Genomic DNA, 26,185 nt, shown 5'->3' with positions numbered 1-26,185 from the left:
CTCCTGGCTTTGCTACCCCTGAAGCAGGGCTGAGGAACCTGCTCAGCACTGGGTGGGGTCCCATAGCCAGGAGGCAGCAGGGACTCTGAGGGCAACTGCTCCCTGAGTGTGGTCTGCCAGTATCCTTGGCAAAGCCTGGGGTTCCCAGCTCACTGCAGCATCCTGAGGGCCCTGGCCAGCCTGCAGACACCGCCACGGGATCACAGTGCATACCACAAATGCCATTGTTTATTTGATGTGTTTCCAAAATCAAAACGTTTTCAAACACAACTAAGATATAAAATACAGCATAAAAATGAGATTTATACCTATTCCCATATAAAGCAGAAGCATTTTCAGAGACTGTCTTGCTGAAATCCATGGGTAAGCCGTGTTTCCTCTCCTCCCCCATCCTGGCCCAGCTCACTCAGGCAGCAGGGTGGAGGCTGGAGGCCACCCCTGCTGACCATGCACTTGGCTTCCTAGGTCTGCCCTATTCCACAAACCAGTGGCACCACAGGAACTGGTGTGGCCAAGTGTCACCTAATGGGGCTATTACACTGTATTAATCAGGAGGGATGCATGCTGAGGTAGCCCTGCAACTGAAGCCATCACTGGATCTTCAACACACTGGGGAGCAGGCCCCAGGCAGAGCCTCAGTTGCAGGTGGCACACAGGCCAGGGTGTAGGGAAGGTGTGCCAGGATGCCCTTGTAGTAGGTAGGGGCAGGAGGCTCAGCTGGCCTGCAGCAGCCCAGGACACTTCAGTCCTGCACACCCAGGATGGGCTCCAGGAGCTACACCCAGCAGAGTGAGTGGCCATCTTCCCTCCTAATCAGGCACCTTGGTACCTGGGATCTGGCAGGAGTAGGTGTTTTTCTGACTACCCTTCTGGCACTCACTGTCATAGTGTCAGAACCCCACCTCACCAAAAAGAGGAACACGGTATAAGGCAATGTTAGAAAACTTTAAATACAGGATCAAGATCAAATTGGTAAGGCATCACAAATTGTAGAAAGTAATCTTGGCTGCATTGGCATAGCAAATGGACAAAATCTGAGCAAGCGATAACCTTGGGGCCACCCACAGGGCAGGTGCAGTCTGGAACAGGTGCTGCCACGCTGGGATGGAGCACAGCCTAGGGTATCCAGGCCTTGCTCTGTGAAGGTCGAGTTGAGGTAACTGGGTTGAGCCTGTGGGTCTCTGATACTGGGAGCTCCTGACATTGCTGGGCCCCTTGCTGCTGCTCCTCCCCAAGCCATTCAAGGAGGAGGGGGTGGCCATCCTGTGTGCAGCTTCCCCAGGGTCCCTGCCTTGAGCCACTAAAGCTCTGAGAGGGTCTCTATCTCCCAGTGACTGATCCGAGCTGGTGGTGTTGGTGAATTCTCCCTCCAGCCGCAGCCCTGGTCACCCTCCAGTACTGCAGCACTGTGGGGCTGGGGCTCTTCTGAATAGCCTCACTAATTATAAGGTATTACAATGCAGGGGCAGAAACAATGTTGAAGCCACTGATTCGCGTTTCAACCAGGGAGCTTCGGGGTGTGAAGTCTGGCTGCAGCATCCAAAACCATTTAGTAGTTTGAGCTAAGAATGTAAACTTAAAAAACAACAGGGAGGCTGCTCTGAATGATACAGATGTCTGCTCACAGCACAGCTTGAAGTCCCTCACCCCAAAAAAGACTCGAAAACAGGACTGAGGCCACAACCCACTGAGCTGCTCATGTCAGGGGCTGGCCAGGTGACTGGCCATGCAGCTGGGCAGCACTCAGCGGTCAGATACCAGCCTGTGGTTCCAGAGCAGATTTTGCCCCCAATTTTCAGGTGTCTGCAAGTAAAGTTCTCAAACATCGGTGCCTTTACCAAGGGGGGGGGGAGGGAAGAGGACACGGAACTGCTGGCAGTTTGCTGACTCCACCCTGAACCAGTCCACAAGGGCACAGGTCTTGGCCAGGTAGGGTAGGGATCTGCCTGTTACCACTCTTTCTTCTTTTCATCCATGGAAACACCCCCAGGGCCCAGAGCCACCACCAGGAGCAAGCCTCCAATCACCGACATGGTCTGGAAGAAGTCGTACTTCAGGAAGTCATGCATGGGCTTATAGACTGGAATGGTCCAGAAGGCGTTGAAATACACATTGATAGCAAACAGCCAAACAACAAGAGTCAAAGCCGCCAGCTTGGTTTTAAAGCCAACAGCCACCAAGATCATCAGAGCTGTGCCCACGATGTTCTGGATGATCTGCACAGGGTGAGAGGGACAACATTCAAAGTCAACACCAGGAACAGCTGTTCTGTGTTCTACAAACAAACCAAGCTGCCTGTGTCATTCAAGTACCTGTGCCAGGCTGGCACAGCTACTGAGACAGCAGGAAATTGGAAGTCACTACCAGGGAAAGTGGATAAAGCAACGTCATTATAGTGTGAGGCTCAGGGATTTAAAGAAAGCTTCTGGGTAACAGCAGGCTGTGATTTACCATGAGCTCCAGTGCTGGCCAGCTGGATCTCTATCCCCAGGGTACCCCCAACTCACCCAGATATCCAGGCTGGGAACTCCGTCCCCTTCCCATAGTGCCAGCACCCTTCCTTGTACCTGTACCTTCTAGTCAGCTGTGCCCCCGACACCCCACATGCAAACCATACTCAGCAAAATGTGAACTTTGAGAAAGAGAAGTCAGAAGAGCCTGCAGAGAAAGCACTGGTCCACTCCAGCAAGGTCAGGAGACCTGGACTGGATCTTCCAGGCAGTTCCCTGACACACAGGAGATGGATGGGTTCATTTGTCAGAATGGGACCACAAGATCTGCTTCTTGTCTTCCCATACTACACTCACACAACCCGGGCAGGCCCTCCAAGCAGCTGGATACTCACAGAAAAGAAGCTGGCATCAAAGTGAAGGAGGGTCATGAACATCAGGACCAGCAAGACCCTGCCTCCGAGCTGCATGTACTGCTTGGGAGAGCTCTCACGCATGGTGGGGACACCTGCAAACATGCTCTTCCCTTCCGAACGGGACTCTGCTAAGAGCAGCAACAAACCTCCTCCCAGGGCCAGGTTCCTGAGGAACAGAAATGCTGGCTGAAAGCTGACACTCATTGGCATCTGATCTGTTCCCAGACCAGAGGAAGAGAGATCTTGATGTGAGCACAGCAAAGCTCTTTCTTCCCGTCCTTCAGGCAGAGATTGTACAGCAAGGCCAGGCAGGCCTGAGTGCATGGGACCAGCCTCTGGAATGGAACTAACAGCAAGGCTGCCTGGACAGGCTGGGAACTCAGGCCTGGGAACCCTGGTCTCATCCTGCAAGGTGTCCTTCAGACCTTCAGTCCACATGCCTGTGAATATGGCAGTGAGTGAGAGGATCTGGTTCTGTTTGCCATGCTGAGGGAAGCTCTGAACAGCTACCACAATATCTGCTTCTAGGAGCACAGGGCAGACCTAGACAAGCTCACCCCCCACCCACAGCACACAGGTGGGAGAAATGAGCAGAGAACACCCAGCTTAGCACCCAGCATGCACCTACCTCATCAAAAACTTCAAGTCCCAAAGAATGCTGTAGGCGATCGTCTGTGGGGAACAGGCAGACAGAAACTTCAGTCAGCATTGTAAATATCTATAGATTCAATAATAGCACCCAGCAACTTATCCATCAGAGCGAGAATACAAAAGGCACAAAACTACTTCAGGACACCAAGGGCATAGTCAAGTATAACAGTTTTTTGGTTTTTTTTTTTTTTTGGGGGGGGGGAGGTCAGTGTTTCTCAAAAACCATGGCCCTTGGGCCTGTTCAGTTTCAGGGCTGTGCCCATGATGTCTGAAACCCCTGGTCTAGACTGAAACACCCCTCTTGATGCACTGCACCCTGGACACCAGGTTTTCCTGCTGAGGAGTCACATCAGTACCAGTTAGCATCTAGCTGCTGCCAATCATGTGCCCTATCCCTGTCACAGCACACTCAGAAAAGTGGCAAAAGATAGCCCAGTGCCCAGAGCTGACACCTAATCCAAGAACCAGCCTCTGAAGCTTGTTGTGGCACTTAGCAGCCAGGTGCTCCTAAGCTGGTCCTTAAGAGGCAATGCCACCGCTTCCCCATAGAGAAAAGCAGCTCTGGGCAGCCAGACATGAGGGTTAACAAGGAGGGATGCTGGATCCAACACCAGTTCCACCAGAGCAAAGAAAAGTGAGATCCCGCCACGTACCCCATGTACCTACAGCACTGATTCCCAAGTAAGACCCTGCTATGTGCCCCATGTACCTGTAGTGCTGATTCTAAAGAGCCCAAAGCTGTTCCCAAGTGAGACGCTGTCACATGCCCCATGTACCTGCAGTGCTATGATTCCGAAGAGCCCAAAGCAGGCATACTGCACGAAGTTCCTGCTCAACACCAAGACACAGCCAGCTGGAAAGACAACAGTAAGGTTGGTTTAGGGGGACCTCAGCTGGGTCCTGGGTGAGACACTGTCATGGTACACTGTACCCACCAAACTTTGGATCAGCTGCAGCTCAACTACCTCCCCAAGCCAAAAGCAACTTCTGGGAGAGTTAATGATGACAAGCCAGGCCCAAACTCACGGACATCATTCCCCTAGAATATGGATCCCTTGCTGTACCAGAGAACGTTTTCCAGTATGAATGTCCCATTAAAGACACATCTATCTTTCTCCTCCTCAGTACTGGGATTGAATCTGGGATGTTACACATGCTAGGTAAGCACTCTACCACTGACCTACATCCCAGCCCTATTTCCTTTATTTTGAGACAGGGCCTTGGTATGTTGCCCAGGCTGCCCTGAAACTTGTAATCCTCTTGCCTCAACCTCCTGAGTAGCTGGGAGCACAAGTGTGGCCACCACCCTGCAGAGACAGATCTTGACATCTTTACTGTGGAAGAGCTTCAAACGGGCTAGAAAGCACAAGTCCTTTAATGAGCCCATAATGTGCCAAGGAGTGAGGGCTGACACCAGAAGACAGTCCATCAAGAGCGGAAAGAAGACCTGGGGCCCCACCCCAGCGCCCTCCTGTACTGACCTAGATCCTCCTATCCATCCTAGATGCTTCCTTGACTGCCTCAGCCACCTAGTCTCCTGTGCCTCCTGCTTGAGGCACTTAAAAACAAACAGGGACTGAGTCCAATGCCTTTAGCAAGCCCCAAAGCGGTGAGTCTAGGACTGAGTAGAGAGCATCCACCCCAACACTCACAGAACCAAACCTGGCAGGCCTATGCTGGAGCCCCTGGGTTTACACAACCTCCCAAGTGCCACGACAAGCTTCAGGTGTGCTATCAGTGAGGGAACAGCCTCCAGAGCCACTCACTCAACTGTCCCAGCAAGTTGAGGAACACGAAGGATGAGGCCAGCAGGTAGCCACAGCCCCAGGTAGTGTCGATGTAGTCACGCTGCTCGCTCCACTGGAACCACATGCGGATGCCATCCTCCAGGAAGGTGCTGATCAGGCAGAGGCGGGCCACGTGAGGGAGGTACTGCTTGGTGACTCGCAGGAACTGTGGGCACAGAGGCCTTCAGGTGAAGTGGCTGTAGCCTGGAGCACCAGGCCACCGCCAGGCACTTCCTGAGGCAGGGTGTGTGAACAGAAGGTCAGGGACAGCAGCCAACATGGTACAAGGCAGAGCTCTCAGCCCCTGTACCTCTCAGGGCAGATTGGGGGACTTGGCCACTGCTCCAAGCATGCCTCATAAGTCTAGATCCACGTGACCACAAGCCTTAATCTCAGAGAGGAAAGGCTCCACACCAGGTATGTGGGCAAGAACCCATGGGTCAAGGTCCCCAGCACTCTTCTACTATGACTCTCCTTATCTCTTCCACAGCCACATTCAGGTGGCAACTCTTATTAACAGAGGGATATCCATAAGAAGCATTGCTTCCATGCCCAGTCAAGGGCATTAAAAAGGGAGTCAAAGAACATCTAAAAAGGCCCTGAGGGCTTCCTGGACCCTCAGAGCTGTCCAGGGCACTTCGTGAACTTGAGCAGCACAGAATCCCTGACTTCCCTCTGCTATATGCCATTGGCAGCACCCCTGACTGGTACACTAAAATGCCCTCTTTACTGCCTGCCTCATGTCCAGCCCCTCATGTTACAGATAAGCAAATTGAAACCCAGAGGGGAAAAGGGTTTCCTAGAGCCATGTGGACTCACACTGCAATGCTGGGACTTGTGACACTCAGCCAAGTGCTAAGGCCTGGGCTTGCCAGCCTCCCTATTTTTTTTTTTTAATGTTTATTTTTTAGTTATTGGCGGACATAACATCTTTGTATGTGGTGCTGAGGATCGAACCCGGGCCGCACGCATGCTAGGCGAGCGCGCTACCGTTTGAGCCACATCCCCAGCCCCCAGCCTCCCTATTGATGCTCAGAGTCCCTTCAGAAAGGACAAGGGTCCACTGAGGAGACAGCCACGGTCCCAGGCCTGGAAGCCACACAATCAGCCAGACCATAGCTCCAATATCTATAGCGAAACCAGCAAGAGGAAGGCCACACAGGGACAGCACTGTTCGTGGTTACAGGGAAGGCTGGCCTTCCCCACCCAAAAAGCTCCCTCCACAGAGTTCAGGACCAGGAGCATGTGGACAACAACTGTGAGCAGGACCAGGGCTGCTGAGGCTGGTGGAGAGCCACTCACTCAACTATCTGAGCTGGAAGGTTTTTTTTAAGCCTGTGTAACCCAAAGCAAACTCAACACAGTCTAAATGAGATTGACAACTGTCTGGACAAAATTGAAATACAAGTGTGTAAGATCACTGGCAAATATCAAAGGAAACACAAAGCTTCCTTCTGTCCCTTGTGAGCAAAGTCACTCATGATGGCTGGAGCCAGAGGCCAGTATGCCCTTTGCAAGCCAGGTGCAAATGTCATGCAGGTATATGCCATGCACTTTTCTCTTACTGCCCTTCAAAGCTGAGGCACAAGATGAAAAGAAATCCAATGATAACATGGCAGGTGTCAGGAGAAAGATCAGGGGACTCACCCATAGGAGTGATGTGTACAAAGAGTCTAAAGGGCAGAGTCTGACCCCTCCAGGGGCAGCTGAGGGAGTGCTGGCTGCACAGGCCCTCTTAGGGCTGACTACGCCTATTGCTGGAATAATGAGGATGCACATAAGAGTGCTCAAGAATTCTCAGCAGTTTTTAAAATAGTTTTCTAGTATAGATGGACACAATACCTTTATTTTATTTATTTATTTTTATGTGGAGCTGAGGACTTAACCTAGTGCTTCACACATGCTAGGCAAGTGCTCTATCACTGAACCACAACCACAGCCCATTTTTTGGCATTTTTAAAGTTGCTTCAAAGCCTAAAATGCCGCTAAAGCTGCCATCTGGACTGTGGAGTACCTGGGTTCTTGGAGCAACCTTCAGCCCAAGAGGGGACACCCTGGCTTGGGGCAGGGGATATGGGGGGTTGTTGGCACAGGTGGCAGTTCTCCCCAGATGGACTGAGCCTGAGCCCGGGATGTGGATCTGAGCTAGCCTGCTCAGCCCATGAAGAGATAGCAGAAATCTCAGTGACAGATACCCAGAGACAGCAGCCAAGCAGGTTTGGGAGATGCAGTACAGGTAGACCCCATTCTCTAATCCTGTCCTGACAAATGACCAGGGCAGATTGGGGGACTCAGCCACTGCTCCAGGCACGCTGGCCAAATTACTTTGGTGGGGGGATGATCTCTACTCCCCTTGCACTTGCACAAAGTGTGGCTACTAAGATTCTTCCAACTTAGTCTAAAAATCTATACAGAAAAAAGGAGAAGGCCATGTTTAAAAACAAAACCAAAAATATAGCCAGGCTTGGGCCTGCAATCCCAGCTACTGGGGAGTCTGAGGCAGGAGGATCACTTGACACCAGCCTGAACAACATAGCAAGACCCCATCCCAAAAATAAATAAAAGGAAAAAAGAGATCCCAAATACACCTAGCCAAGTTTTAGGGCCCTCGAAGAATGGCAACACACTATCTCCCACCAGATGTTCAAGACAGCATAAGCCATACACATCCTCCTAGCTTCTGCCCTGTGGCCCTAACGCTCACAAAACACACAGCCACAGTGTGATCACCCACACTCTGTGGAAACGATGGAGACCATCACTGTGGTTCCCAACTTAGCATTGCTGAGGAGTGACCTTTACATTGTGGCACCACTGAATGGCCCTGGAAATGACAGGGGTCTGCACCTCATCTATACCTGGGGAAAAGCAACTACCAGGAAAGAAGCACTTGAAGAGGCAGGGTAGATGTTAACAGGACTGAGGGGGATGTGCAGCCCCAAGACCTGGGAGGCAGACCATAGAGGTGTCTGAACTTGCTTCCAAATGAGTGGCCAGCTGCCCCTAAGCATGATTACCTGGGCCTGCACCCTCCAGAGATGAATAGACCTGCCTGCCCATGGCTGTGGTCAGACCCTCCCCAGGCTCAAGGATCTTCACAGAGCTGCTTATTTGCCACCAGCACTGAGCCTGAGACTGAGGCTGTGCTTAAAACCTCCTGATGTGTCTGCTGCTCTTAATTGAAGTGTCTGGTTCAAGAGGATTAAAGAGCAGAAGAGCGAAAATTGGGGGGGCAGGTCGTGCCTCACCACAGTGCTTTGCTTTGGGGAGAAAATGCAACGCCCAGGTGGTGCACTGAGCTATGCCTGGCTGCTGATGGGCTCAGGGCAAGCTGGTCTGACTTTTGTTCCCAGGAGGGTGGGCACATCTGAGTATGGAAGAAAGGCTGAGGCAGACCCTACCTTACATGCCTGTGGACCACAGCCATTCAGGCTGGTCCCTGAGCCCCTGTTGTGCTGCTCTAGAAAGCATGGAGTCCACCACCCTTCAGTACAGCAGAGAGGAACCCTGACTCGGGCAGGATGGCACAGCAGGACGAGAGCTGCTGTCACCACGGCATCCCACACACCTGTCAAGGCCCAAGCTGATGAGAGAACTGCAAGCCCACAAAGCCCACGGCTGGAGCCTCAGCACAGAACCAGGGCAGGAGAGCCAACAAGGAACCCTGAGCAGGCAACCTGCAGGAAGAGCAGAGGATGGTCAGCCTACCATGACGGGCAGGCTTCCATGAAAGTCCCTCAGTCAAGCAGGTTGGGGCTCCCAGGTGGCAGCAGCATGCCGAGACTTAAAAAATAAGCTTAGCTGGGCACAGTGGCACAGGCCTCCCCATGCAGAAGACTGAGGAAGGAGGATGGCAAGTTTGATAGCAACTCAGCAAAACCCTGTTTCAAAATAAGTTTTTTTAAATGGCTGGGGATATAGCTCAGTGGTAAGCACCCCTGGGTTCAATCCCCAGTACTACAAAAACAAAAGAAGGAAGCTGAGGTCTGTCTGCAGGGTAACTGTTTGAGAGGACTCGCAGGGGGCTTAGGAATATAATCGTGCTCCATCTGCAACAGGACCTGGGGAACACAGGGATCATGATCACACAGACATCAACCCTACTTCATGTTCAGAACAGAAAGGGACTGAGGATAGCAGCCCCCAGTCCTTATTCATGAGAAATGAGGGAAAGGCAGATCAGATTTTCTTGATCACCATGCATGGGGCCCCTTCCCAGGAACCACAAGCCCATGCATCCCCAGAAACGAGGGCTCATGGCTCAATGACTGTCCCTGCATCAGGCTGAGCCAGCTCTGGCCTGCAAGCGGGTCTGCCCAGTAAATGTCCCAGTGAGTCGTTCTGAAGCTTCCCACTGTATCTCAATGTAGTGCCAAGGGCCCACCTGTTTGCCTTCACTGAAAACCTGTGCTTACCTGTGTGGTAAGAAGTAGCCCCTGCCACCCCCACCCCTCCCTCACCCCCACTACAAACAGCAAGCAGGAAAGTGAGCCAGTTTCCCAGCTTCAGTATAGAGGGAATGATGGAGCACAAGAACAGAAGGGCAATGCTGAGAGAGCCACCACTACCACCAGGACCTACCCACCCAAGATTGCCACAGACACAATGTTATCACAGGCCAACTAATGCTACGTGTGGGGTCCAGGCACCCCTCACTTCAACAAAGGCCCAGGCCACCTCCTAGCTCCCAGGATTAGCTCTTGACACCCTTAAGGAACACCAAAGGCCACAATGGATGGTAGGCCCCCTTGTAACTTTCCTGTCACCCAGGTAACGGCCATCAGGCAGAACCCATTAAGTGCTAATGTTCTGGTGGCTGTTGTACAAGTGCTCAGAAGCAACACTGTCACCTGTCCAGAAGGCAGTGAGGAGTGGCTGCAGTGCATGGACATTATTTTGGATTGCTGAGTTCACGAATTTCTGGTCCCTTCTGACCTGGGCTTTCAAATGCCCAGCTCGCTCACAGAGCCCGTCTCAGCACTTTCTCCAGAGCCTGGCTTCCTGGGAGCAAGGGGACACTGTCCCTGGCTGCCAAGGGCAAGGAGCCTGATGATGCAGCTTTCACAAGTTGCCAGCCCAGATCAAGCAGCGCATTTCTCCCAGACAGGCCTCTACAGACCAGAAGGAAGGAGGCAGTTCCACCAAGCCAGAAGGACGCTGGCCCTGGAGTAATAGGATGACAACAGGGCAGACTCCAACAAACCTCCTTCTGGGAGGATGGAGGCCAGTTAAAGGCTCAGCATTACCATTATCAAGGTCTCAATCTCAGCAGCCCCAGACTTCCTGGGCAAATCCCATCTCTTCAGTTTTGCTTTTGTTTTCTGAAGACAAGGTTAGACTAGAGAAGTACCTACAATACCTAACAGTGACCTCAGTGAGACTTCCTTACCGTCTACAAATTAGATACTTCTCATTTAGAAGCCTGGGGTCTCAGCACCTTCCTTATTGTCAGCTTTATTTTAACTATTACAGATGAATATTCAAAACACAGCCCCCTTCCTGCACACACCTGCCCTCTGTCAAATTTTGGCAATAGGAAGCCATCTTCATGGCTTTGTACCCCCTTCCCTGCCTGTAGCACAGAGTATCCTGACCCTGGTTCAGGTGGGCAGGAGTACACCAGTACACCGGCTGGTAGCCACACAGGCGCTTCAACATCTCCCATCACGACCCAGAAGACTCCAATGCCAATGGCTGACTGTGGGAGGCTTTCTGCACTTGGGATTCTTCTTAAGCAGCAGGTTTTTTTATTGGGCTATGTCTTCCCCTGATGTGTGCCAGAAGATAACTCCCGGGCCTGTAAGCATACTGCCTAGGGGCTGGAAACCTGGGTTTTGTTCTTGGGCTGTGATTACTGGCAAGTCCTGGAGCCTGAGCAGGCCTGGCCTTCTCCTTGGCAACTTAGAGGAGATGGACCGGGTGCACCCAACGAGAGCCTTTCCAGTCCCAAGATTCAGCTTCCTTCACTTAAAGCAAAATAAAATGCATAGAGAAAAAAGAGAGAGGACTACAAAAGAAATTTGAGCTTTTCTTTAGTGGGAAATTTGTCATTTGGTAGTTGGCAGCAGCTCGACTGGAGGCATTTTATCTGGGTTTGGTTATGAAATTCACTTGCAAAACCCAGGGTTTTCCAGCCTAAGAGCGAGTATGGAGCTGTCGTATTTCCTGGGCTAAAGGAGCCATCTTCTTAGAGAGTTGTTACTTAAGGAAGCAAAACTGGGTCACTAAAAAGCATGTCAATGCAGACTGACAAGTGAAAATGCCTACTTCATTCTTGAGAAGTTTGTTTGAATTGGTTTTGTAACGGTCACAATTTTTAACCTGGGTCTCTAAACACAAAACCACGACCAGGGAGAAGGTACTTGGAGTGGCTACACCCACCCCCACCGCGGTTCCAGACCAGCTCCCGGGGAAGCGGCTCCACGGGCCGGGCCGGGGGCGCCGGGGAAGCGCCGCCGTTGGGGACGCGCCAGCTCACGCGCCCGCCGCCGGCACACCCCGGCCCTCGGACACCGGCCCGCGCCCCCGGCCCGCCGCCGACAGCGCCGCGCGGGCTCGCCGGGCTGCCCACGCCGCCGGCCGGACCTAACGGGACGCTCCTCCCGGGACGCGCCCGCCGCGCAGGCTTTGGGCCTCGGACGCCCCGCACTCGCCGCCCGCCCGCCCCCGGGCCGGGGCAGAGTCCGCGGCGGCGAGGGCGCGGGCAGCAGCCCGAGGGCACCACGCCGGGCGGGGCGCGGCTCTCCCGGGGTTCGCCCGGCCCATCGCCGGGACGCCCGCCGAGGCGCCGTGGGGGCCGCCTCGCCGCCCGGGGCCGCCGCCCGCGCCCCCTCGGGTCGGGCCCCGGGCGCTGGGCGGCGGGGAGGCCGGGCCGCGCCGGGCGGGGAGGGAGGCGGCGGCGGGGCCGGGGCCGCGGGGCGGCGGGCCGCACCTGGTCGGCGAAGTCCTCGGCCGTGCCCATCAGGTCGTTCTGGCCCATGGCGGCGGCAGGCTCGGCTGGCTGCTGCTCGGCGCTCGCGCTCGGCCCGCTGCGGCCTCCACAGGAAGTGCCCGGCGGCCGGCCTCGCTGCGCGGCGCGGCTCCAGCGGCTGCCACGTAGGCCAAGCCTTAAAGGGGCCGCGTGCGCGCCGCCGCCCCGCCTCCGCGCCCCGCCCGCCGCGCGCCCTCGCCGTCCGCCCCACCCACCGCGCGCCCTCACGCTCTGGCTCCGCCTCTCGCGCTCCATGTCCCTCCTGGCGCTCCACAGGCACCACCCGCCGCGCGCCACCGCCCCGTCCTTCTCATTCGAGGTCCCGCCCACCATGAACTACTGCCCCGCCCCGCTTTTCGAGGTCGCGCCCTCCGCTAGCCCTCCTACACCCTGAAGACCCCGTCCATCACTCGCTGTCACTCTCTCGTCATTCTCCAGGCCCCGCCCTCCGTCCGCATCTCCCCCCACCGCGCTTGAGGCTTCCCCCATTTAGTGCACCGCCCACTGCCCTTCAGGCCCCAGGCCCCGCCCCCTCTCTCTCGCCTCTCCCGCCTACCACTGCCTCCTCGCCCTCTAAGCTCGAGGCCCCGCCCCTTGCCCCGATCAAGCTCACCGTCCACAGCCTCCACCCACCTCTCTCTGGATCCGCCCTCATGCTCGAGGCCCCGCCCCGCTCTCTGGGCCTCAGCTCCTTTAAGGCACCGGTAGCCGAGGGCGCGCGGGTGGGGGACGCTCGTTTGTCCAGAGTCAGGCAGACACACCCCGGTTGAGGGTCGCCCCTGGGCGAGGGCACGAGGTGCGGGGGGGGGGATGGGCACCGGAGCCAACACTGCAGAGCACGCTCAGTCCAGGGTCCGGCCGCCCGCTCCGGCTCCAGGCGAGGACATACAGTGGCCTCCGGAGGGAGAGTGAGCCGAAGTTCTTCTGCTCGAGCTACCATGGAAAAATACCAGGTGCCGTGATGTCCCCTTTGCGGGGACAGGCTGCCCGAGCCCAAGGTCTGCGCGCCGCGGGGCAACGGTCACAGCCCACCCAGCACCAGGTCCGCCTAGGGAGGCGGAGCCCATGTCCCAGTAGGGTCAGCCTCCAGCTAGAAGGCCACAACCTCTCTGGGTCTCTGTCCCCCTTTAAAATGATGAACAGTAAGGGCTTCCAGCACTGACCTTTTGAGGTTGTGGGTAGCTCCTCCGACCTCCTAGCCATGGGGGCCTCTAGAGGCAAAAGCAAGCCCACAGCACACGGCAGGAGCCCCGTCTAAGTCTGCTAAAAAACACCCCTCAGCCTAGGTCTGCTCAAATGAACCATACCAGAGCAGTTTCAAAACAGAGGAAAGCCGTTAATGGACATTTAATTAAATGCTTCTATACTTACCATATCATTTTCATTAAATATTAGATTCAGTATTTGTAAAAATTTCACTAATTTGAAAATCACTTACAGTTAGATTTTCCTACTGTTGGGAGATTCTGTTTATGAGGGGGAACTACCCGGGGTAAAGCATAAGCATTTTTAGTGGTCAGAGAATTTTTAAGGTTACTTTTCAGGGGGGGGAAGAAGTCTTGATTGAGATGTGGGTGTATTTTACTGTCTAATGCACTGTATTTTACTGAGAATTCTTGCACCTGACCTCTGACCCTGTTGATTTATGCTTCTTGGAACATTATTCCCTGAGCAGAGTCCAGGCCACACAGAGGCTGGATTACAGAATCCTGACTTTACACCCCAAAATCTGATTCAGTGTCTCATCCTACATCACCTCTTCTGAGTCCTGCTTTCCATTCCCACTAGGGTGGTTAAGAAGTATCCACATAACCCTGGGATGGCCATGACTGATAGTACCAGTCACAGGGACAAGTTGCCTTCTTTAGATGCTCAGTTTGGAGATAGATGCTGGAAGTTGGGGTCATGGGGGCCTAAAAGAGTGAATAAGCTGGGGCTGGGGATGTGGCTCAAGCGGTAGTGCGCTCACCTGGCGTGCGTGCGGCCCGGGTTCGATCCTCAGCACCACATACAAAGATGTTGTGTCTGCCGAAAACAAAAAAATAAATAAATAAATATTAAAAATTCTCTCCCCCCCCCTCTCTCACAAACTCAAAAAAAAAAAAAAGAGTGAATAAGCCCCCTGCCCCAGATCAGTTCTTGCTCTTAGACTCCCAAAGGCCCTCCCTATAGGTTGGAGAAGGAGTATGGAGTCATAGAAACTTCAAAATTGGCCTTGGAGAGAGAGAAATAGACTCCCTGGGCCATATCCTCTATTGCAAAATAGGAGGAGATGGTGCCAGCCCCCAGGGGCTGTGGGAAGCACCAGCCAAGGTAGGGGAGTTGGGTTTGTACTGGGAAGTGCAAGGTGGTTTCCTCTTCAAAGTTTCTCTCCCTTGCTGCTAGATTTTGTACCAGCTGAGTCCTGGGGCCTTAGGGGTGAACCTGGTGGTGGAGGAACTGGCCACTGAAGCCAAGCTCGTGATAAAGCAGGTAAGAAGCAGAGCCCAATGAACCAGGAAGAGCACATCATCCCTCAGAGGAGGCTTCCAGGACCCCTGTTGGCAGCAGGCAGCAAACCTAGCTGGGGAAGATGTGGGGGGTGGCATGGGGCTCCCCAGACTTGGAGCCTCTGCCCTCTACCTTGACAGGAAAGAAATGCTGATTTTTACTCCACCACCTACATCTACCATTCACTCATCCATACTGGGTGCCAGGCATCAATCCACTGAATATCCCTGATCCTGTCAAACAGGAACCGTGACCCCATTTTACAGAGATTGGCTTGGGGCCATCCCATCCTAATCAGATCACACAGGATCCATGAGGATTTGACTTCTGTGGGCACAATGCTACTCTTTACAGTTTGCCAGTCTTACCAAAAGGGAACCAGACTCAGAGAGCAGGGACTAGCCCAGGGTCACACAAGGCTAAGGACAGGACCTGGAATCTATTCACCAGGGCTAAGGCAGCAGGGTGGAGGTGCATCCCTTCCTGTGCTCAACAGAAGGTCCAGGGGAAGAGAGCTGCTATAAGAGTGGCTGGCACACCCTTCTCTCTCAAGTGGGGACAGGTACACGGGGGAGCAGGAACTAACCTTGTAGATAAAGGAACCTCATTAGCAGCCGCAGATCCGCCAGGCCTGTGTCTATGCAACCCAGCAAGCAGCCTCATCCCTAGGTAGCTGGTCCTGGAGTCGTTGTCCACCTCCTGTTCTGTTGCTGGCTGGCCCAGGGGTCAGCCCTCTCATCTCACAGATCAATGAGCCAGGAGACCTTTTTAAAAGCCCAGCCAGTGGGCTAGGGATGTGGCTCAGGGGTAGAGCACTTGCCTAGCGTGCATCACGCCTGGGTTCTGCCCCCAGTACTGCAAATCAATCTATAAATAATTAGCAAATAAGGCATTTTTTCCATATATATATATCGAGAGAGAGAGAGAGGGGAATATATGGGAGGGAGTGTGTGTGTTCCTCTAGTCTTTTTCCTAAGCATTTATAAACTTTGTTTTTGTAAGAGTGGTATATTGCTGAAGCTGATGGTATCCTTTGTCCACCTAATAGATTGCGGAAACTGCCCCATTTCAGCACCACAGCTTCCTCCTCTCCTGATCTGGTGGCCGTGTGGCCACCTCTCTTGCTTGATGTGCTGTGGTTGACCCAACTGTCACCTCATGTGGGACGAGTGGTCTGCCCATTCTCAGTCCCTCACTGGTATAAATAGGGCTGATGGACATCCTCACTAATGTTTTTTTCTTGAGCATCGTGGTCCCCTCAGGGAAGAGCTCCAGGAGAGGGATTTCTGGGCTTTTTCAAGACTTTCAGAGTATTCTGGCTGACTATCCTACTCATGATGGCAGTGGTGGCCGTGATCATCACCGTGCATATGGTGGGGTGATGGGGGGTCACGGCAGTGATGACAGTCATGTGTGGGGGTGGGCTGGGATAGTGGGGTGGTAGTGACGGTGATGACAGTGGTGCTGATGATGGTGGAGGTTTTAGTGATACTGATAGTGGGGGTGGGAGTGGGATGATGGGGGGGTCATGGTGTCCGTGGTGATGGCAGAGGTGGGGGTGGGGTCATGGGGGTGGTGATGATGGGCAGGTCACAGGGTTGGGGATGGGGATGGCAGTGGAGGTGATGGAGGAGGGGTTGATGAGGATGGCAGTAGTGATGAGAGTGAGGCCATAGTGAGGGTGATGGTAGTTGAAGAGGCTCACTGACCCGGTGCCCCTGTGTCCCTCCAGGTGGAATGCCTTGATGAGCATCATACCAATGAGGCCCTGGAGGAGGTGACTCTCTGGACAGTGTTCTCTCTAGAGGAACAGGATGCAGCATACTTATAGAGACTGTTCTGCACCCCCTTGTTGAGTGACAGGATGCAGGAAAGTCATAATTAGTTCTTGGCCAGGTCCTAAAGGGAGTCCATACCCCAAACACCCACTTCTAAATGCAGGAACTGCCCATTTAGAACACACCTTCCCAAAGGAGATGAAGCTTAACTGTTGGCTCAGTCCCTAGGCTAATCCACCAATAACCATCTCTCAAAAAGATGATTTTGTTTAGGGCTGAGGTGCAGTTCAGTCCAGAGTGCTTGACTGGAGAGGCCCTGGGTTCATCCCCAGCACTGTAAAAGAGAAACTTTTTTTTCCTTCAACTATGAAGTATTAGTTACAGTGCAAATTTTGGGAAATGCAGAATTATTTAATAATGAAAATGTAATTCTAACATCTTAATTCTACCATCTGGAATGGACCAGTGGCAGCAGCCTGATTTACAATATTGGCAATTTATCAAATTGATAAATAGAGGCTGTGAGTAGCTTTTCTTTGCCTTTCTAGAATTTTATATGGGGTGAAATGTATCTTCTCCCTTATGGTCACTGTTTGGTCCTCTTTCTGGAATTGCCCACCCTGTGCCTTGCTGGCTAGGCACCTCTTGGGTCCACAGTGTGACTGAAGCACAGGGTGGGCCTGGGCATGTTCTGATGCGGGGAACACTTACACTGCCGTCAAGCAAGCTGCTCACGCCTGGCCAGCATCTGAGCAGTCCATCAGCCCATTTTCTCCAGGTTAATTGTTCCTGATGCCCACCTTGGTTTGTTTTCAAAGCACTCTGCTGGGTCAAGGGAACTTCAGGTGGGCTCACCTGCCCCAGTCAGCCCCAAAGGTGACATATCCTGCACACCATCACTTGACCTGCATCACCTCCCCGTGAGGCAGGTTCCACGGGAACCACCATTTTAATTTTCAGTTTTATTTTTTGCAGAGCTGGGAAGGGAATTCAGGGCCATGTGCATGCTAAACAAGAACTCTGCCACTGAGCCACACCCCAGCCCACTGCTGTTTTCAGATGAACACATGAGGCTCAGAGATGCTGACGGTCTGTCTCCGTCACACAGCACAGCAGTGCATGCTGGGACTGGCCTCATACCAGACCTTCCGGCAGTTAGCCATAAGGCTCCCCTGCCTTGCCAGAGCCAGCAGCTTGCCTTTCTGTTGGGATATGTGACAGAGGAGCACCAGCTGCACACTGTGCTTCCCTGACCACGGTTTCCTCCCCCTCGTCCCCACAGCTCAGGCCTCTGCTAAAGCTTCAGCACGCCCACATCTCCCTGTACCAGGAGCTGTTCATCACGTGGAACAGTGAGGTGGGTCAGGTGGCACCTGCACCTGGGCTGCAGCACCAAGCCCATTGAGCGTGCCCCGCCCACAAGGCAATGCCGGGCTGAGTGTGGCAGCCCCCACTCAACAGCTGTGGGGGTGGGAACCACCTGGGGGCTTACTGTGCGCAATTCCAGGTGAGCCCTCAAGGACCTCCTCCTAGGAGGGCTGCCAACGAGTGCCACATTCCTTTAGGCTTCCTGGCTCACATGTGGCAAGCAGGGGACCCAGCCTGGTGGCCCCACTCCAGCTCCCCACCTGCAGCCCCAGCCGAGCAAGTCTGCATGGCTGACAGGAGCCTGCATTCCAGGGGGAAGAGGCTGGTCCTAGGGAGCTGCTGCTCTGCCTCCCACTGCCATTTGCCACCCAGTTATCCCGGCCCCCAGGCCCCTCACTCCCACAGGTCCTGCACAGTTTACTAACTGGCTCCATGTCTGCTCACATCCTGGGAGATCCACAGGGCTGGAAGTACTGTCCTCATTTTCCTAATGGGGCTCAGAGAGGTCATGGAGCTCCCCAAAGCCACACAGCTAGTAAAGAGTTGAGTGGGGTTCAAATCCAGGTTTCTTGCCCATGCCCTGGGTCCCTTCAGGTATGACTTCTTATCGCTTCAAGGAGCTGGAGCTTTCCAGAAATTCCAGGCTGGCAGGCCTTGGCCACCTCTCCACATATCCATGTCAGTGTCCCACTGGACCAGGGGGTCCTACCCAGCAGCCAGGCCCGGGGAAGCCAGGGGAAAGGCCCCCCTGCATGCTCCCACACATATTGTGAAGTACCCCCTGACGCTGTCAGGGAAGGGGCAAAAAAGCCAAGAAGACAGGTCACTATGAAGGGAGCAAGACAGGCTCCTCAGAGGAAGTGCATCTCAGCTGACACCCAGGGAAGCTGCCACCTGTGAAGGGTGAGGTAATCCCAGCAGAGGGGTCCCCACTTCCAGTGGCTGCAGCTGTCGGGAAAGGCCAAGCAACTGGGAGCAGATAGAACCTGGGGTGGCGGTGCCTGGGAATGGGGAGACAAGAGGCAGGGCCTCCAGCCAGCAGTGTGACCAAAGCAGTGACGCCACAGAGTATCTGGGCCTGGCTGGGGCAGCCGGTGAAGGGCCTTGGTCCCCACAGGTCTCCTCTCTGTCCCTCTGTCTGGTGATGGAGTACAGCCAGGGTAGCCTCCAGATGGTCATTCAGAGTAAGAGGGAAGAGAAGACAGAGATGGATCCAAAGGTAACACAGACCCAGCCCGGGGCCTGCGGCCCCATGGGGCAGCCTAGGCAGAGGGGAGGGTAATTGCCCAGCATGTGAGGGGTGCGTTAAGTCCACCTCAAGTCCACAATTTTTTTTTCTTAGAGAGAGAGAGAGAATTTTTAATATTTATTTTTTAGCTTTCAGCAGACACAACATCTTTGTTTGTATGTGGTGCTGAGGATCGAACCCGGGCCGCACACATGCCACGCGAGTGCGCTGCCGCTTGAGCCACATCCCCAGCCCCTCAAGTCCACATCTTGACACTTTACACACACCTGCCTCTAGCCTCCAGAGGAGGCCAGAGCTGTTCCCAAAACCAGAGGTCCACAGCCACCACCTGCCTCCGGAGACTGTCATCATGCAACTCCTGAAGTTCACTCCAAAGGGCTTGGCTGGGGAGCCAACCTTGCTCATCCCTCCTCCTCGGGCCTACCAGATCCCTCTGCGCCCTCCGGTGCTCCTCTGGTCACCTTTGAAGCAGTGATGGGTCTTTGGTGGCTTCTGGCTTGGGCCATTTTAAGTCAGGCTGCTGTGGAGGAGTGGAATTGTCTGAAAAGCTGGTGTGGGCCCTGGGAGGGTGGTGCAGGTGGTTCCCAGGGTGAGGCTGCTCTACTGCACCGCGAGGTTCCAGTCGGCTCGGGGTTGCTGTGGAGGCTGGGAGTGAGTTTCCATTATGGCTGGCCTGCAGAGTGATTGTGGTGAGGACAGTCTGGGCATGGAATCTCTTCAAGTACTTTTGCTCATTTCAACACTTACAGGGTCTTTTTCCTAATGATTTGTAGTTTGTTTATTTTTTAATCTGGACAGGGTATCCAGAGATCTCCTCCCAGTCCATGGCTTGCCAGTTCCCCTTCTTAGCAGTGTCTTGCGGCCAGCAAAGGTCCTCATCATAATGAAGTCTGGTGCATCAGTGTCATCCCTTCTGGCCAGTGTCTCTTGAGCCCTGGCTTAGGCAGCCTTCCTCCCACCTCCTGTTTCCTTCTCGAAGCTTGGTCACTTCTCACTTTCACCTTTGGGTCTGGGCCAGCCTAGATGCATTCTGCTTTCCTCAAAGTACTCCTCTGCTTGGTGCCATCTCTCCACGGGGCTCAGGGGTACCCAGCTCCTCTGGTGACCTGGCCTCTGAGGCAGACTCCATGGTGGCTTTGTACGTGTGTGCAGTGGGGCCCTTTGGAACATAGATGTTGCCGCTCTTCCAGGGCTAGGAGGAAGCTAGGGCCCTGCAGCCCAGCCCCTGACACCCTGGGGTGGCCTAAGGCACCAGTGTGGAAGCCAGGGGTCCTAGGAACACAGTTTGAAAAATCACTGCCCTGGACACTAGATGCAGCTTGTTTCTTACACAGAATGCTTCTAGAATGTTCTCTTTCAGGGCTCTTTTCACTCTAATGGAACATGAAGGGGCAAGGCCCAAGCAGGCATTGCAGGCTTTAACATGTCAGATACCCACAAGGGCCGCATGCCAAGAGCTCGAGCAGGCGTGGGGCAACGGGCCACAGGTGGCTGCTGGAGGCAGGGCATAGGGTCAAAGCCCCTGGGCACTGGGGTCTGCAGTGTGCCCCTGTCCTGCTGACTGCTGAGCTGGCGCCTGCCTAACAGTAGCTGCATGGAATCCCACTCAGGAAGTTCCAGGCCCCTCCCCTTGCTGGCATCTCTTGCTTTTTCCCCAGTGGATGCAGGAGATCCTGGGTCAGATGTTGGACGCTCTGGAGTACTTGCACCAGCTGAGCATCATCCACAGGTGACAGTCCTCTTCCTAGGGGTGGCCAGCTGCCCGGGTACCAGCACCCTTGGGCAAGATCTGGACCCAGTAGGATGGCACCTTCCCTGGCTGAGGGAGGGGAGCAGGGCCCTTCCCTGCCGCCTTGAGTGACTCACCCCACAATGCACAGCTGCATGATATGCTATGGCCTGGGCAGGGTGGCTCTAAAGTGCAACAGAAGAAGCAGATAAGACACCTGGAGGACGGGTGAGGCTGCCTGTCATGGCATAGCCTCTGGATGGCCAGCATGGGCTGCTGCACCATAGGTCCAGCCTTCAAGCTGCCAGTGGTACGGCTTCAGGCTCCAAGGCCCCTGTGGGAGGGGCTGGGGAGAGAAGCACATGGGCTGTGCGTATGAAGTAAACACGAGTGAGGCCTCACTGTGGGTCTTACAGAATGGTGGACAATCAGTTCTCAGACCAGTGGGAGCCAGGACCTGTGGGAAGGGACACCAGGTTAACTGGGGCCTCTATAGCTGGGTGTGCCCATTGTACTAGGGCTCTCCCCCAATTTAAAACAACTGATAAGATCTTATGTGAATGAGAAATAATCATTTGCCAAGCAGGAGGAGAAGGAATTTTCTAGTGGGGGGGGTGGGTGGGACACTTAGGCTCAGGGCAGGTGCTGTCCCAGGGGAAGGTCCCCTGGCAGCCCAGAAGCGCCAGACCCCCATCTCTTGTTCACAGGAATCTCAAGCCTTCTAACATCAGCCTGGTCAGTAAAAACCACTGCAAACTCCAGGACCTGAGCTCCAACGCAATGATGACCCACAGAGCCAAGTGGAATGTCCGTGCGGAGGAAGGTGGTTGGGGTCCTCCCAGGAGGCAGGAGAGGGTGGCTGGAGACAGGCAGGGATGGGCAGCGAGAAAGGCAGTGCTGAGCTCGTTGCTTAGAAGGTCCCCACAGAGCTCCCTTTGGCTGGTTGTGCCTGAGCAAGAGTCCCTCATGGGGAACGGACACAAGGTCAAAAGACAGGGCCATTGGAGAAAACAGCCCCAAGGAAAGAGCAGTCACCTGGGTACCCCTGAAAACGTAAACCTTGTCGGGGAGAAAGCCCCCAAAGGAAGATTAGAATGGGGAGTGGGGAGGGCCTGCTGACTCAAGCGCTGTCCTCAGATGGCCCAGGAGATAGTGGAGGGCTGCAGGGAGCAAGTTCTCTTCATTCAAAAGGGGAACAGTGTGAAGGGAGGCAGGCCTCAAGCCTGTAACAGCACGTGCAGAACCCGAGTCCTGGGTGGCAGTGGTTGGTGTCACTCTGCCCTTGGATTGGGTGGACGGATGATGGACGGATGATGGAGGTGAGCGTGTGGAGGGGTGGACTGGTGGGAGGTGATCCTGGCGTGGGTTTTAGAGTCCAGACCTTTGTTGTGTGGCTGGGAAATGGGGTGCAGAGAAGGAAGGGCTGCTGGAGGCCGACAAACCAGCCTGAGGACCCTGCTCTTTTGTCTCCTCTGGGGTTCAGGTTGAGAACCTAGGGCAGGGCCACTGGGACTCTGCCCCAGGGTCCTGACGTGTGGAGGGAAGGATGTTGAAAGAGGTATACATCCTAGTTGCTTGGCATATGCTTGGCAGCTCCTCTACAGCGGTTGTGGGCACAGACATGCCCACAGGTGGGCCAGCCTGCCAGACACCTGTCAGTATGGATGGCTTCCGTCAGTATGGATGGCTTCCCTGGTTCAAGGTCAAGGTGAAGGTCTAACTGAGCAAGGAAGGACCCCTCACTGCCCACAGCTATACTTCTTGCTTCACCCAAGAAGGGCCACTGAAGGGCTCATATTTCTAGCTGCTTGCAAGTGGAAACCAAAAAGGAGACAGTGTTGGGCAGGGTGGCTCTGCTCTTCTGCCCTTCAGGGGACATAGGACTCAGTGGATCCCTGCCTTGTTCCTGCCGACAGACCCCTTTCAAAAGTCCTGGATGGCCCCTGAAGCCCTGGACTTCACCTTCAGCCAGATGTCTGACGTCTGGTCCCTGGGCTGCATCATGCTCGACATGGCCAGCTGCTCCTTCCTGAATGTAAGCTGCCTTCCAGGGAGAGGCGGGCCCTCGCCCTGCTTTCCGTCAGCACCCACACTCTGCTCCATGCAGGCACAGGGAGCCCTTGAGAGGAGACAGGCTGTGGGCCCTCAGCCCTGCCCCTGGCAGCAAGGAAACCCTGGTCCAGGCACCCTAGAGTTGGGGGTGCCTGTGGCTGCAGCTCAGGAGACTGGGCAGGAACACTCGGGGCTGTGTGTCACACAAGCTTGCACGTGCGTGGCGCTTCTCTGTTCTGCAAGTCCTAGCGTGTGGCTCCTGCTCTCATCTGTGCTAGGCCTGCCTGCGGACAGGAAGGAGGGGCAAGGAAGGGCCAGGGCACCTTGTATGGCCCCTTGGCCACCCTGACTTAGGGAGGCTGGGGAGCTGAGCCTTGCCACATCGTATCTACACACTAAAGAGAAGTCCAGTGTCTACTGCACCCTGAGAACAAGGACATACCACTGGCCACCTAGGTCCATCACCAGTCACAGGGAATCCAGAGAGCACAGGTGGCTGGCTGGGCCTCAGCATCCCCACTATCTCCCAGATGGCCCAGTTCAGCTTGAGAGCACCTTGCTGCTCCCTTCCTACAGGGACTCCAGGGGAGTGAGGGCCCTTCTGCTCCAGGCTGTGTGCTGTGTTGAAGGGTCTGGGCTCCAGTGCTTCCCTGGCACTGGGTGACCTTGGGCACTTGCTTCTGTTAATGGGCACGAAGAGCGTTTTTGTCAGCTGGGTCCAGATAAGGGCCTCTGGGCAGAAATGGACAAGGCATATGGTCCCCTGCCTGCCTCTCCACTCAATGAGATGGCTCTCTTGCTTCTCTGAACCTCCGTTTCTTCTTCATGGAGGAGCTCCAAGGCTCCTGTGGCCTCTGCCTGTGGTCTTACTCTGGCTTTCACTTAGTTGCAGAAACTCTGTGTCCTCTCTTCTGGTAGGCTACAGAAGCCATGTACCTGCGGAAGTCCCTCCGCCAGAACTCTGGCAGCCTGAAAGCCATCCTGAAGACCATGGAGGAGAAACACATCCCAGATGTAGAAACCTTCTCTTCCCTCCTGCCCTTAATGTTGCAGATCAACCCCTTGGATCGAATAACAATCAAGTGAGCTCAGGGTTGGGTTTTATTTCAACCTAGCAGGCTCGTTCAGCATCTCTCCACCCGACACAGACGTGGCTGCTGGCTCCACCCTATTTCCCCCTGCATAACTGGGTTTTTCCCAGCATTGTGGCTGTCCCAAACCACTTGGCAGCCAGCCACCTGGAGTGCACATCTCTGCACACTGGCACAGTGGGCCTGGCTCCAGCAGGCACAGGTGGTTCAGCCCCAGGACCCTTGGTATTTCTCAGGCTCCAGGAAAAAAATGTCCATTCTAATTCAAAATCAGAAGGAAAAGGTGAACCCTGCATGGGTTGTATTGACCTCTAAACCAGCATAGTCATCAAATCTGATGCTATGTCTCCGTGAAGGGGCCCAGAAGGCAAAAGCCCAAGGATCAGGACTCCTCTGGGGCCCTGAGCCTTAGCAGGGAAGGTCCTTGGAAGTGGGATTGCCAGGGCACTGGCTGGACACATAGCACATCAGAAGAGATTTGGCCAAGCAGATCTGAAAGGGAAGGCCAGTGTCCAGGGCTCGTCCACTGACAAGCAGCCTTCAGCCCAAGGCAGAGGGGCAATGCATGGGACACCATGGGGGAGGCAGCTGGTGCAGCTGGCTCTCCCTGCTCCTCTGCCAGGGCTGTGGTTCGTATGACCTTTGTGAGTGGCTCATTCAAGTCCTCATGTGTGGCCATGACCCTGCACCAGCAGGTGGTGCCCGAGATCATCACCAACATACTGTTAGAAGGCAACGTCACCAGCATCTTAGGTGATGGTGGGGACATGGGGTGTGTTGGGAGCTGTCCTTGGCCTTGGCAGCCCATTGTTTGGCTGGTGCCTCCCCACTACCCAGTCCAGTAGACCCCCTCCTCATTCATGGCCAGGGTGCAGGAACATTCCAAGCTCTCCACCTCCACTCCATCCCAAGACTGCCCTGCTTAAATACCCTCCATAGCCCCCGTCACCTATAGCACAAAGTCCATTTCCTCAGTCTGGCCCCACGTGCCTACCATCATTTGCTACACAAATCCTCTGCAAGGCTACACGGGCTCCTTGCTGCCCACCCCCCTAGAGCCCCTGCCTTTGTGGGTCCACACCCTGGCACACAGTGGTCCCTGAGTGTCCCCACTTAGCCAGTGTGCATCCTGCGAGCCAGGGTGAGGGCAGCACACACTGAGACTCGGGATGGTTCCCAGAGACTTGGCTCGATTCTGGATCAACCACTTGGTCCTAGTGGCCTCATCTGTGAAGTAGGGATAAGAACGCTACCTCATGGCCAGGAGACCTGGTCCCCAGCAGGGTCCCTATGTCCTCCCTATTCCCTACAGAGGCCATGGAGAACTTCCCCAGCCGTCCTGAAGTTCAGCTCAAGGCCATGAAGAGGCTTTTGCAGATACCTGAGGACCAGCTAGGTACAGCCGTGCCTCTCCCCTCCCCGGCTGCCAGCAGTGCTGCTTACGTTCACGTTCCCAGGGGGGTCCTGTGCCTTATTATCTGCCTGGACAGGAAGCAGTCTGGAATTCTTCCCATGCCTCTTCTGCCAGGCAGAGAAGGGTGGGGATGGGTGGCCTCACCTGATTTTTAAGGGGTCCATAATAAGGTACCCATCTGTCCAGCCACCCTATGATGGGCATTGGAGTTTTCTTAGATTCCACTCCATGAACGGCACCCAACAGACCACTGCCTGTGCACATGTGCCCCCAAGAACTCCTATAGGGTGAGCTCTGGTGTCAGGATGAGTCCTAGTGATGGCCAACCATGGACACACTGACATTCTGCCTGTTGTGTACCAGAGAACACAACACCCCTGTATCCATGATTTTGTAAAACATGCTTTTATAGAATCTCTCTGCCTAACCTATCTCTCCTGCTTGAATATGACACGTCCATGCATCCCCCTTTCATCCGGCCATTCATCCATCTTCCCTCCACCCACCTGTCCATTGTCCATCTGTCCATTCTCCTTCCATCCCCCTCTCCCTCTGTCCACTAATACACCCACCTCTCCATCCATCCACCTTATATCCACTAGACATATACTAAGACTCCTCTGAGGACTGTCCCAGTGGCTGAGGCTTTGGGGATTATGGAGGCAAACTGTGGCCTCCTAGCAAGGCAGTAGGCAACTCATACTGGCCATTGCCCCCAAAGCCAGATCCCACGTGCTGCT

General features: G+C 54.5%; 3 protein-coding genes across 16 annotated transcripts in view; 1 reads left to right on the top strand and 2 right to left on the bottom strand.

Annotated features, from left to right (window-relative positions):
* Positions 1 to 210: 210 nt before the first annotated feature.
* Surf4 (surfeit 4) lies at positions 211 to 13,033 on the bottom strand. Of its 3 annotated transcripts, none has more exons than XM_046465592.2 (6): positions 12,908 to 13,033; positions 5,284 to 5,470; positions 4,294 to 4,370; positions 3,495 to 3,538; positions 2,846 to 3,032; positions 211 to 2,216 (listed from the first exon to the last, which is right to left on the bottom strand). In XM_046465592.2, exons 2-6 carry the CDS (start codon positions 5,387 to 5,389, stop codon positions 1,950 to 1,952), a joined length of 681 nt encoding a protein of 226 aa, XP_046321548.1. In that variant the 5' UTR covers positions 5,390 to 5,470; positions 12,908 to 13,033; the 3' UTR covers positions 211 to 1,949. The 3 variants fall into 3 exon arrangements, with proteins under 3 accessions (XP_046321548.1, XP_046321546.1, XP_058441945.1); XM_046465590.2 differs by lacking the exon at positions 12,908 to 13,033 and adding an exon at positions 12,236 to 12,383; XM_058585962.1 differs by lacking the exons at positions 5,284 to 5,470; positions 12,908 to 13,033 and adding an exon at positions 12,236 to 12,352.
* Positions 13,016 to 26,185, top strand: part of Stkld1 (serine/threonine kinase like domain containing 1) — an 18,892-nt gene continuing 5,722 nt past the window's right edge. For 5 of the 12 annotated variants that reach the window (XM_046465572.2, XM_046465568.2, XM_046465573.2 and 2 more), the window contains exons 1-11: positions 13,040 to 13,227; positions 14,660 to 14,746; positions 16,497 to 16,541; positions 17,825 to 17,899; positions 19,028 to 19,129; positions 20,818 to 20,888; positions 21,596 to 21,711; positions 22,805 to 22,923; positions 23,859 to 24,022; positions 24,654 to 24,784; positions 25,344 to 25,427. In XM_046465572.2, coding sequence (XP_046321528.1) covers positions 13,213 to 13,227; positions 14,660 to 14,746; positions 16,497 to 16,541; positions 17,825 to 17,899; positions 19,028 to 19,129; positions 20,818 to 20,888; positions 21,596 to 21,711; positions 22,805 to 22,923; positions 23,859 to 24,022; positions 24,654 to 24,784; positions 25,344 to 25,427 — 1,009 coding nt within the window. In that variant the 5' untranslated portion in view covers positions 13,040 to 13,212. Of the gene's footprint in view, positions 13,273 to 14,659; positions 14,747 to 16,496; positions 16,542 to 17,824; positions 19,130 to 20,817; positions 20,889 to 21,595; positions 21,712 to 22,804; positions 22,924 to 23,858; positions 24,023 to 24,653; positions 24,785 to 25,343; positions 25,428 to 26,185 lie in introns of all 12 variants that reach the window. The other 7 variants (XM_058585958.1, XM_046465569.2, XM_058585959.1 and 4 more) reach the window with 7 other exon arrangements.
* Rexo4 (REX4 homolog, 3'-5' exonuclease) overlaps positions 19,255 to 26,185 on the bottom strand; it is a 24,356-nt gene continuing 17,425 nt past the window's right edge. The window contains exon 8 of the mRNA XM_046465582.2: positions 19,255 to 21,345. Within this exon, the coding sequence (XP_046321538.1) occupies positions 21,130 to 21,345 (216 nt within the window). The 3' untranslated portion in view covers positions 19,255 to 21,129. The remainder of the gene's footprint in view (positions 21,346 to 26,185) is intronic.

Source organism: Marmota monax, unplaced genomic scaffold (genome assembly GCF_021218885.2).
Source record: "Marmota monax isolate L192 unplaced genomic scaffold, Marmota_monax_Labrador192_F-V1.1 WCK01_AAM20220418_F8-fsc00167, whole genome shotgun sequence".
Lineage (NCBI taxonomy): Eukaryota > Metazoa > Chordata > Mammalia > Rodentia > Sciuridae > Marmota > Marmota monax.
This window is presented reverse-complemented; position numbering and strand designations above follow the sequence as displayed.